Genomic DNA, 12,280 nt, shown 5'->3' with positions numbered 1-12,280 from the left:
CTTCAGGACAGAATTGTAAGTGGCTGTCTCCCAAATTGAAGGTTTTGGTCCGTGTATCGAAAACCTGCATCAATGCATCCAATACAGTACGCTCTTGTGCTATTGGCTCAATATCCATCAGATGACTAAATGGCGTTCCTCGGAGTAACTCCCAGTGTCTTCGTGTCATCTTCTCTTTCAACTGGCGTACACTGCCTATGAGTGGTGCTAAGTAACAACGTCCATTCACCAAATTTCCCAATTGGCTAGCCATAACTGTTCTGATTGCACAAACAATACATACACATTCGGGTGATTATTTTGAATGACACTAAACATGTTTGTACAAAACTGGATACATAAAACAACCATATCCATTCCATATATTAAGTATTATATTTGAATGAACGACAAAGAACAAAAATAAACACTAAATGTTAAAAATACTGTCATACATAAAACAATTCCAATAACTCATCATTATGAGATACAGACCACAAATATACACTGGTTTTGATATCAGTGATTTATAACTAACAATCTACATACAGAACATACTGACAAAATTCTGCAAACACAGAATCTTGACAAAATTCTGCAAACACAGAATCTTGACAAAATTCTGTACACACATCATAATAAGATTGGAATTCAGTGATTTATAACAAATAATTTGCAAGGATTTTGGATAGGAATCAACTCTCTTACACAACTATATACAATTTTGTTCGTTTCATCGCAAATTAGGGCACAAAGTAATCACACTAACCAACCATTAGATGGAAATTACAAGATCACATGTTCTCGAAGAAATATAGATCATTCACCAAATGATTCCATGCTTCATTCATCATAGAATGCACAATAAAATTAACTAACCTAACATTACCCAAGAACACAAACGATTTTGGCCATGGAAATCATAGGGCTTTCATACCTGCTTGTAACGATGGCACGGGAGCAGCGAGATGGTCCAGTCAAGTGGCTTTCTTCTTCTCTCCGGTCTCCGGCGGCAATGGGTGCAACTCCGGCGAGGATGCCCTTGTAACTCAAATGGAAGATGAAAAGCTTTTGGTTGTCTCGGGAGAAGAAGAAGAAGAAAATGTGGGGAATGATGTGACAGTTATTGTATTTTATGAGAAGTTAGTTTCTCATTTTTCAAAGCTTTCAAATCAGTTAAAACTGAATGAGCAATCAGGTAATTTCCCTTGAAAGATAACGGTGTTATCCATCCGTTGGGCTTTATAGAAATTAAATGAAAATGAAGGACTTTTAAAGGATTTGGCAAAATCAAGGGATTTTTTGGCCATGTGGTAGTGTTTCTTGGACCTTTTGAGCAATTCCTCTAAAAATATTTCCATTTTTCATGAATATTTTATTAAAATTCAGAGTTGTGTTTTATGTAAAAAAATATAAATAGAGTATTGGTATTTTTATTGAAGAGATATTTTTAAATCTTGGTTTATGTAGGATTAGAGTACATGTAAATTGAGGTGTTAATTCTTTATTTATGCATGCTCTTGAGTCTTGACATGACTTGTTTGTTTAATAAAAACAATCAGTGTAAAATTGCATTCATCATTAAAAAAAAATATTAAATAATAATATTAATTTTACCTCAGTAATAAAGTAATTGATATTTTATCTCTCCCCCAACTTAAACTTAAAAGTTCAGAATTTTAATCCTTAGAAGTAATTTTTTTCATATTACTCATATAAGATATTTTGAAAATACAATGAAACAAGACAAAGAAATATAGATAATGTGTTTAAGAAAATTTTCTTTAATAATAATAGTAATATAAAAAAAAAATATTTACAATAAGTCAATGATTGAAGGTTAGCATTATCAAAATAATAATAATAATAATAGTAATAGTAGTAGTATTAATATGACATTATATTTCAATGCATGTGACCATAGATAACAATTTTAAGAATTTATATGGAACAAACCAGACATGTTTAAATGCTAGTTATCACATTCTTTGATGGGATCCATCAATGAATTAAGCTAATTTAATGTTGATGTCCATCTTATAATCACATTATTCTACAATAGAATCCATAAATATATATATATATATAAATTTAAAGAAGCTATTATTCGAATGAATTTATTTGTTTGTTAGCCTTAATAATGGGTGACTATTTTATTTTATTTTATTATTATTTTTATTTTTAGGCAATGTGGATAAGATATACATACAAAATTCTCAACTATATTTTTAAGGGTAAACAACCTAAATGGTCTCTTATATTTTTATGTGTTTCTATTTCAATTACCTAGTTTTAAAAAATTATGATTTTATCTCTTACCTTTAGTTTTTGTTACAATTTGATCACCTGAACATACGTCGTTAAAAACGATCACATATGGCATAGCTTTACTTAGAGCTAGCATAAGCCACATGTGATTGCTACTAACCATGTATATTCGAGTGACCAAATCGTAATAAAAATTAAAAGTAGGGGATTAAATCGTAATTTTTTAAAGCTATGTGACCAAAATAGAATTAAAAAATAATAATAAGTGACCATTTAAATTGTTTATCTTATTTTTAATATAAGTTAAATCCCAAGTTGTTAATCACACTATTTCTAATTTATTATGATGATGGTGTGGATGATTAAAATTTATTAACTGGTTGTTTATAAATCAATATTATAAATCTTTTCGATGAGTTGAGACATGAATATTTTTCTCTTCTTGTAGAGCTGAAATTATTATTATACATAAAACCCGAGAATATAAAGCTTGTTAGTGTTATAATAAAAAAAAAATAGGATAAATTTTCATTAACATTGATGCTAATGTAATTATAGTTAACAGAAGACATGATCGAGATTTGGATAATCAATTAGTTCATTGTACCACGAGACCATTAATACAATTCACAGGAAAGATAAAGACAAACTCTTAGCAAAAGATTTTCTAAACTTCAAGAATTAATATTTCATTTAGCTCATTCATATTTTCTTAATGATATTTTTCTCAAAAAAATTTTTCTTAATGATCTTCGCTAAAAATGGCACAAGATTATATTTGTAGACTTTTTTAGGAATAGTATTTATTTGAGCTTATTATTAGTTACACATGATTGTTATTTGTACTTTTATATTTAAAAGGAGATGATAAATGGAATTAATGATACGTTTAGATGGCCATCATATATAATATAAAAACGGGAAAATAATATATAATTTTTAAGAAATAAAATATTTATGCATAATTTGACATTCAATTTTTTATGGTAAAAAAATAAAATTAAATAAAATTAACAAGATACTTACCCCATAATCCACAATCAAATCTTTTTGTCATATACAATTTAAAATAAATAAAGTACTATAAAAAGTTTTAGATAATTCTGATCCACTTTGAAGTCTTTATAAATTTGCTAGTGACCTTAAAATCACTATAAAAGTGAAAGAATTTTTTTTTCAATAGTATGCAAATATACATGAGTTTCTCATATAGTTATTTAATTCTTCGAATGCAGGGTGCTTTTAGTGTAACGGTATTTATCCTATTATAAAAAATATTATGTGGAACTTTTATTGTCTGATTATAGGTGTGGGTTTATAACCCGAATCTCATGTCAGTTGGGTATCTTTCTAATCCCTTATTTAAATTAATAAATAGTCAATATTTTTTTGTAGATCCATAAGCTAATTAGGTTGGACAAGCAATAATATCTCTTTGATTGCGTGCATAGATTGTTATTTGGTTAATATAAATTATTATATTTAATACATAAGTTGTTGAAAATTAATAAACTTTATATGGCTTAAAAAATTTAAGCAAAGTTTAAAAGTTTTCAAATAGATAATCCTCATCCCTCATATATAATAATTATTAGACAATATATTTTCTATGGACGTCCATAGATAAGAAATCTATAGAAGCCCAATTATCAGTCATTGGATCACAATCTAATATTGACATTGATGAACAGTAATTACTGTATATATCATTGTAATATCTACAGTTCATCAATGTTGGCCGTTGGATCGAGATCCAACGGCTGATAATGGACGTCCATAGAAGAAGTGTCCTCTTGAAACAATATTAAAATAAATTATTATTTTATATATAATTGTATTGCAATACAAGTGAGAGCACCTCCTTGGTAACCTTTATAATATTTTTAATATTATCTATGTAAAAGAAAATATCCGTGACATGGTTTAAAAAAAAGAAAAAAAAATCATACACAAACATTAAAAAAACACAAAATTACTTTGTCAAATAAGTTTACCCACCCCACTGAAAATAGAGATGGTAATTTGTACCCTACCCGATGGGTATACCCATACCCGTACCCGGTCAAAGATGGTATTACCCTCTTTGACCGGGTACGGGTACGGGTAAGGGTATTACCCGTTAGTTTTTAAGCGGGTACGGGTCGGATAAGGGTATGCCCCTACCTTACTCGTACCCTTACCTTTACCCTTACCCGTTGAAGAGGGTACGGGTAAAACCCGTATCCGTACCCTTACCCTCTCATATATATAATTTTTTATTAAACTAAACATTTACTCACAATTTACTTAATATCTATTTTCATGGTGATTAATTTGAAAATAATACTTCAAATTTTCTCTTAACATATTATTTTAAATTTTATTTAATTTCTATATTTATATTTGATAATATTATCAAAATTGAATTTTAGATATATATTAAGAATCATAATTAAATTTAAAAATAAACAAATATAAAAAAATAATGTTATAATAATTTATTTTATAAATTATAAAAACATCCTGAAAAATAAGATACTAATAAAAAATCAATTGGATATAACTTATGAGAATTACTTATAATGTTTTTTATATTCAAAATCTTACTAGATATTTATAAAATTTGAAGCTATATAAAATATAAATAGTAGATATATGAAAAAATTTAAAACAAAAACCAAGATAGTTAAACATGAACAAAACAAAAGGTAGAGTTACCATTGAATTCTAAATAAATATTATTTTTATGTGATTATATAATTTAAGATAAACAAGTATATATCAACTTGTAATTTTGAATTTATGGACATGTATTTAAAGATTGTAATATAATGTATAATTAATTTATTTTTATTATTATTTAAATTTAATTCGATAATTTGAACAACGAGTAACAACGGGTAAGCAGGTACCCTGCGGGTATACCCGTACCCTGCAGGTAAGAGTAAGGGTATGATTTTTTTTACCCTGAAGGGTACGGGTAAGGGTATGGGTATGGGATATGGGTTACGGGTACGGGTAAGGGTTTTGGCATACCCTACCCATACCTTACCCGTTGCCATCCCTAACTGAAAATGATTAATGTTTCGTGAGAAAATGGAAAAAGCCTTAATAATTAAAAAAAAACCTTTCCTCTTAAGTTCATTGGCTTAATTAATTAATGTATTTTCTAATAAATTCTGAAATAGGTTATAATGTTCCAAAGAGCCATATGTGAAGAGAGCTAAATTGGATAAGTTTATTGTGACAATAAAAAAAACTTTGATTTTGTAAGTATCAGTGCTTCTAACAACAGTTTGTTTATCAACACATATCATAAAAAATATTTCTAATCTCAATATTCAAACAACCATATAAAAACTTTACACAATCTTATTAGTTGTGATGGTTAATGTTTTCCTCTTCTAAGTTAATTTTTTTTACCACTACAAGTGATTTTTTTTAATCTTGTAATTATTTCTATTCATCCTGTATTTTTAAAAGAGTATATGAAATTTTAATTAAATATGGTTTATTCACCTGTAAAAAAATTATAATTTTTTTTTTGGTAAACTTAACAACACTGTAAAAAGTAAATTTAGTCAATAGTTGTTATTCCAACCTTGACAAAAACAAACCTTTAGACTTTTGCTATTACAATTCAACTTGGATCTTATCGTCTCCAAATCAATAATATTCACATCTACTATAAAATTTTTTAAAAAATAATATATAAATAAATTACAAGACACCAAAAGGTCCGATCCGGTCTCTCTCTCTCTCTCTCTCTCACAAAGTAAAAAAGAAAATAAAATCAGCGGTGGTAGTTTGGTGTTGGGGGTTAAATGATGAGAAACTCGTTTCCCCATCACGCCATTATCATATCACGTTTCCCCTCGCAACGTTTCCCATCAAGAAGATATAGAGAGAGAGAGAGAGAGGGGGGGAGGTGAGCGTAAGAAAGAAAGGGTTGAGGGTGACGAGAAGCAGCAGATCCCGGGGCAAAAACACTTGGGCAACAGTTCTGGACCGGCCTTAAAGAGTGGAAGCTGTACACGCTCGCCCATTCCATGACGGGGACGAGAGAAACACCAACAAGTCTCTCCTTCCTCTCTTTCTCTCTCTCTCCTTTTCACTTCGATCCCCGAGCTGCTACTCTTTAATTCCCTCTGCTCTTTCTCTTCTCTTCTCTTCTCTTCTCTTTTATATATCAATCACAACAAGCTATTATCTTTGATCGTTGTTGTTGCTGTTGTTGTTGTTGTTGAAGTTTCATCGTGGGACTTTTTCGAGAACGAGAAATATTTACTTTTGTGGGTTAATTTATGGTAGCTTTTGGTTGTTTGAGAGTTTAGAGGAAGAAGATGGATTCGGGGGATGAGCCAGAAGGGTCGGAAGGGCAGCGGAAGAAGAAGCGGTATCACAGACACACGCCTCACCAGATTCAAGAGCTTGAAGCGTATGTTTTTTTTTCTTCTGCTTCTTCTACTTCTACTTCTACTACTACTACTTCTTCTTCTTCTTCTTCGTCCTTGTGTTGGGGAGAAGAAAGCTGAGATTTTTCAGCTTTTTCTGTTGGTTTTTGAGATAAAGATGGGCTATCTCCATTATTTTTTGGCTGCATCTCTTTGTTTTTTTGAGGCCATATCTTAGTTTTTGGCTGGTTGTGGATGTCTCTCAGGGTATTCAAGGAGTGCCCACACCCAGATGAGAAGCAAAGGATGCAGCTTAGCAGGGACCTTGCGCTGGAGCCCCGGCAAATCAAGTTCTGGTTTCAAAATCGCAGGACTCAAATGAAGGCATGCATTCCATCCCCACCCCTTCCTTCTCTCTTATTTCTTTTTTTGTTTTTGTTTTTGGGTTTTTGGGATAAAAGGTAGCACCTTTTTTGGCCCCATCGTCCTCCATTCTTCACCCTCTCTCTCTCTCTCTTTGATTGGTTTTCATGCTTGTTTGCTAATTGCTTTCCAGGCTCAGCATGAGAGAGCTGACAACTGCGCGCTGCGCTCCGAGAACGACAAGATCCGCTGTGAAAACATCGCCATTCGCGAGGCTCTCAAGAAGGTCATCTGCCCCACATGCGGCGGCCCACCCCTCGGCGAAGACTCTTACTTTGATGAACAGAAGCTTCGGATGGAGAATGCTCGCTTAAAAGAAGAGGTTTTTTTTATTTATTTTATTTTATTTTATTTCTATGTATACACATAGAGTGATAACGAGTTAAAAGGATTCAACTTTGTTGTAGACTAGTGGTTGATTTGCTTGTTCTTGCAGCTTGATAGAGTTTCCAGTGTAGCATCTAAGTATCTAGGAAGGCCCATCGCTCAACTTCCACCAGTTCAACCAATACCCATCTCTTCACTAGATTTATCAGTTGGGAGTTATGGTGCTCCTCCTCCAGGACTTGGTCCTTCGCTTGATCTTGACCTCCTTCCAGGGAGTTCTTCATCTTCTGTCATGCCATTTCCTTTTCCTACTGCTGTTTCTGAACTTGAGAAGCCTATCATGGCTGAGGTGCCCACTAGTGCAATGGAGGAGTTGATAAGGCTTGTTCAGACTGATGAACCTTTGTGGATGAAGTCTGCTAGTGATGGTAGTGATCTTCTTAATCTTGATACTTATGATAGGATTTTTCCAAGGCGTGGTCAGCCTTATAAGAGCCCTGATATTCGAATCGAGGCCTCGAGAGATTCTAGCCTGGTGATTATGAATGCTGTCACTCTAGTTGACATGTTCATGGATCCTGTGAGTTCTTATTCTTTTTTGTTGCTTGTTGATCTTCTGATAATGTGGATTCCAAGTGTTAGAAAAATTGAGTTGATCGCAGGTTAAATGGATTGAACTATTTCCTACAATTGTTTCAAAGGCAAGGACTGTTGAAGTGCTTGCCACTGGAGTTGCAGGAACTCGAAGTGGATCATTGATTTTGGTAACCAGAAAACAACACATTGACGAGCCCCTTTTCTTGTTCGTATTCTTTCAAGCCTAGTATGACATGTTTATCTTTCAATGTAGATGTATGAAGAACTCCAAGTTCTTTCACCGGTTGTATCCACGAGAGAGTTCTTCTTCCTTCGATACTGTCAGCAAATTGAGCAGGGCTTATGGGTTATAGGTGATGTATCGGTGGACCTGTCTAGAGAGTCTCAGTTTTCATCATCTTCTCGATCACGAAAGCTTCCTTCCGGGTGCTTGATTCAGGAAGTTCCGGATGGATACTCCAAGGTAATGCATTTGTCTAGAGAAGGTTTCTTTTCGGTTCAAATTCATCATCTTAGCTAAATCTATGACACACATTGAGATAGGTGACATGGGTGGAACACATGGAGATTGAAGAGAAGGCTCCTACCCACAGGCTGTACAGAGATCTTGTGAACAGTGGAGTGGCATTTGGTGCACAGAGATGGCTAGCCACACTGCAGAGAATGTGCGAGAGGTTTGCACGGGTAATGGTTACAGGAGCTTCTCCTAGAGACATCGGGGGAGGTAATACGGTGCACTGTGATCTCGTAATCTCATCGAATGGTGCATGGCCCTTTTATCTAATGTACTGCAATTTTACTGTTACATTCAGTGATTCCCTCACCAGAAGGAAAGCGAAGCATGGTGAAGCTTGCACAGAGAATGGTGAACAACTTCTGCACCAGCATTAGTGCATCGAATGGACACCGATGGACCACTCTTTCAGGCTTGAATGATGTCGGTGTCCGAGTTACAGTCCACAAAAGCACAGACCCCGGCCAGCCTAATGGCGTCGTTCTCAGCGCTGCAACCTCTATATGGCTACCTGTATCATGTCAGAGGGTCTTCAGTTTCTTCAAAGATGAGCGCACTCGATCTCAGGTCTTGATCCTTTTTACTGTTCTACTGTTCTTTTAAGGAGGAATTTATTCGATCGATATATGCTTTGCATTTTCCAGTGGGATGTGCTTTCAAATGGCAATTCTGTGCAAGAGGTGGCCCACATTGCAACTGGTTCACATCCTGGGAACTCTATCTCACTTCTGAGAGTAAGCTTCTTCTTCTTAATTGCTCATAAATGATTGATTTCTCCATTGCACTTAGTTCCATGATTTGTTATGGAAACAGGCTCTGAATTCAAGTCAGAACAACATGCTAATACTGCAAGAGAGTTGCACCGATGCATCAGGCTCACTGGTAGTGTATGCTCCAGTGGACCTACAAGGCATAAACATAGTGATGAGTGGAGAGGACCCTTCCTACATTCCTCTCCTCCCATCAGGCTTCACCATTCTACCTGACGGTCGACCGGGGGGAGCCTCAACGAGCTCAAACCCGATGAGCTCGTCCTCGGGCGGCTCGCTTATCACTGTTGCATTCCAAATTCTTGTTAGCAGCTTGCCATCGGCCAAGCTGAATTTAGAGTCAGTAACAACCGTCAACAACCTCATCAGCACCACAGTGCAGCAAATAAAAGCAGCTTTGAATTGCAGCAGCGTCTGAAGTGTCCTGGAAAGAGACCTGAAAATCAATCACCCTCAACCTTTTTTAACTACAGGCTCAGTGAGCTCTTGAAGTCAGCATTCATGAGAGGACTTTAAGCCTTCTTCTTGGTTAGTTGCCACCATGAATGCTACTCATCAAGAGCTGCTGCTGATGCCAGACTCATAACAACACCAACAACAACAATAACAACAACAACCACAGCAACAGCAACAACAACAACAACAACAACAACAACAACAACAACAACAACAACAACATGAAGAAGGAGAAGAAGAGATTGAACTTTTTACATGAATCCTGTGACAGTTTACAGAGGGAGTCAAGAACGCACCATAGCTCTGTGACAAAATGCAGCAAGGGTAATGGTTCGGGTATTGACTTCTCTCCATGGATCAATCAATCAATCAATACCAATTTATCAGAGAACATTTTGTTTCTAGAACAAGTAAAGTGTGTGTGTGTGTGTGTGTGTGTGTGTGTGTGTGTGTGTGCATGCATGCATGTAATCTCTTTGTTCTTTTGTAGCATCAAGGATAGCAGTGTTTTGGAATTCACCATGGATGATAGATTGAAAGGTTTTAAAGGTTTTAATGGGGACTGTGGGGGAGCTTTAATGCAGGATGGGATAGATATCCTGCTGGTATTGTCCACTTTGGTCTGGAATCTTTCTCTAATGGTCCCCTCTCTCTTTTTCGCTTTCTTTTGTATTGAGAGGCCATTCATCACTGCCATAATTCTCAACATTTATTAAGTTTTGGTCTGTTTTACTACTTTTATTGCTTCATTTGCCTTCTTCCTTTTGGAGATATCTATACAAGGTCACTAAATTATTGTTATCCTTCTGTAAGACTGTAACTCCATAGGATGCCATTAATGAATGTTAATGTTAATGCAGATGGGAATTTCTCTTTCTATTTTTATGTTTTTATGTTTAATTAATTTATTTATTTGGTTTTGAGGAAATAGATAAATTATGCAGCATTAATTCAAAGAAGATGCCTTTGTTAGGGGTTATTTTTACAAAGTCAGTGACTGCAAAAAACCCAAATCAGAAGCATAAGGTCATTGATGTAACTATAGAGGTTAAATGCATTGACTGTTGAAAGGAAACAAACTCTATATATAGAGTTAAGGGTAAGATACTCTTTGTTAGACCTTGTTATTTTAATTTAATTTAATTTTTTAATTTTTGTGGAAAGAGCTCAAAATTATAAAATACCTCTCAAAAAGCACTTGGAAGAACAAGGTTCTAGAGAGTAGTTTAGTAAATGATTGTAATGTGGGTAAATTGAAATTTGGCCAATTGATAAAGGATATATAGATCTTTGATTTTTTCAACGCTTGTGATCTTATTTGAAGTTTTGTTTCACTAAATTTTAAAAGAAATTTGATTTTATGTGTTTGATGCATGCATTTCTTATCTTCATTATTGTTATTTGATCTTATTTGCTTGTAAACAAGCATTGATGCAACGGTAACTCTATGATTTGACAAACTAGTTTCAAATATTCATCTGAACTTAATCTCATTGATTAGTGATTTTTTATTATTTTATTTTATTTTTAATTTTTTCTAAACCCTAAGTTACCTTCTTTGAAACATAGCATCTTGTACTTTTAACTTTCCATAGCTCATAGTCCTATCCACCATCAAATTTATCCATCACAAAATGAGATTTTTTTTTTCCATTGCTCTAAAATTTTGTGTTTGTTTTCTCTCAATCAATATCATCCATAAACAATTGGAATCAAATGTCACTTGATTCAATTTTTTTTTTTAATTTAAATTACAAAGTGAACAAGGCACTCTTTACAATATGCATCATACAAAGCAATGTTTATTTTTTAGTGTGTAAAATAATCTTGTAAACAATATAAGTCCCTTTATGAACCATTGTAATAGTAATGTAGTGTCTGGTAGATAGTGGAGAACATATATCCTCTCTATCATGTTAATCAAGTTTGTGTCGGCTATTGAGTTGCTTCTTCTCAAAGAAACCTTGAACTTATTCCGGCCCCCTCCTTGTTTATATAAAAGGCTAGTGTATTTGTAAAGGACTAACGAATACTCGGTGAGATCCAAAGCATTGCTAGCAATAAATCATCTAGTTTTATAATCATTTCATCTCTACACTTCTAACCTTAACTTTTACTTCACTTTGATTTCTAGATTTTAAATCCATCACCAAAGTTCAAAGACACAACAAATCCCATAGTGGTATCAGAGCTATAATTTTAATCCTAAAAAACATGGTAATCTTCATCATGTAGGGGTAAACCTTTAACGAGTCTCTAACATGTAGACAGTAAGATTTAGCTAAGTTATATAACTTTTGTTAATTCATAATCTTAAAATGAAACTTAAAATAATCTTTAATGTGGAAAAAAACTGATCCACATGGTATGAAGAGATAAGATAAAATAGAGAGCGCCAATAGTATCTGCTAGAGGATAAGAGGTCTTTTTAGGGGAAAGTCGAGATAAGTCTGAACTCTTATAAATATTAAATGTTGAGAATCTTGTTTACTCATTACTTATTTTTATTTATTAAGATTTATTTCAAGCAATTAAAGATTTCAGCATAAATAATGTTTAGTAAAGTTTTAATT

At 33.6% G+C, this 12,280-nt stretch overlaps 1 protein-coding gene across 1 annotated transcript; it reads left to right on the top strand.

Annotated features, from left to right (window-relative positions):
- The first annotated feature begins 6,168 nt into the window (after positions 1-6,168).
- Positions 6,169-10,442, top strand: LOC120282282 (homeobox-leucine zipper protein ROC8-like). The gene is made up of 10 exons (XM_039289053.1): positions 6,169-6,664; positions 6,887-7,004; positions 7,177-7,365; positions 7,480-7,950; positions 8,033-8,134; positions 8,221-8,430; positions 8,511-8,691; positions 8,780-9,048; positions 9,126-9,215; positions 9,295-10,442. Exons 1-10 carry the CDS (start codon positions 6,570-6,572, stop codon positions 9,667-9,669), a joined length of 2,100 nt encoding a protein of 699 aa, XP_039144987.1. The 5' UTR covers positions 6,169-6,569; the 3' UTR covers positions 9,670-10,442.
- The last annotated feature ends 1,838 nt before the right edge of the window (positions 10,443-12,280 follow it).

The sequence above is a fragment of the Dioscorea cayenensis genome, chromosome 18, assembly GCF_009730915.1.
Source record: "Dioscorea cayenensis subsp. rotundata cultivar TDr96_F1 chromosome 18, TDr96_F1_v2_PseudoChromosome.rev07_lg8_w22 25.fasta, whole genome shotgun sequence".
NCBI classification, from domain to species: domain Eukaryota; kingdom Viridiplantae; phylum Streptophyta; class Magnoliopsida; order Dioscoreales; family Dioscoreaceae; genus Dioscorea; species Dioscorea cayenensis.
The sequence above is the reverse complement of the archived record's forward strand: the minus strand, read 5'-3'. Positions and strand labels throughout refer to the sequence as shown.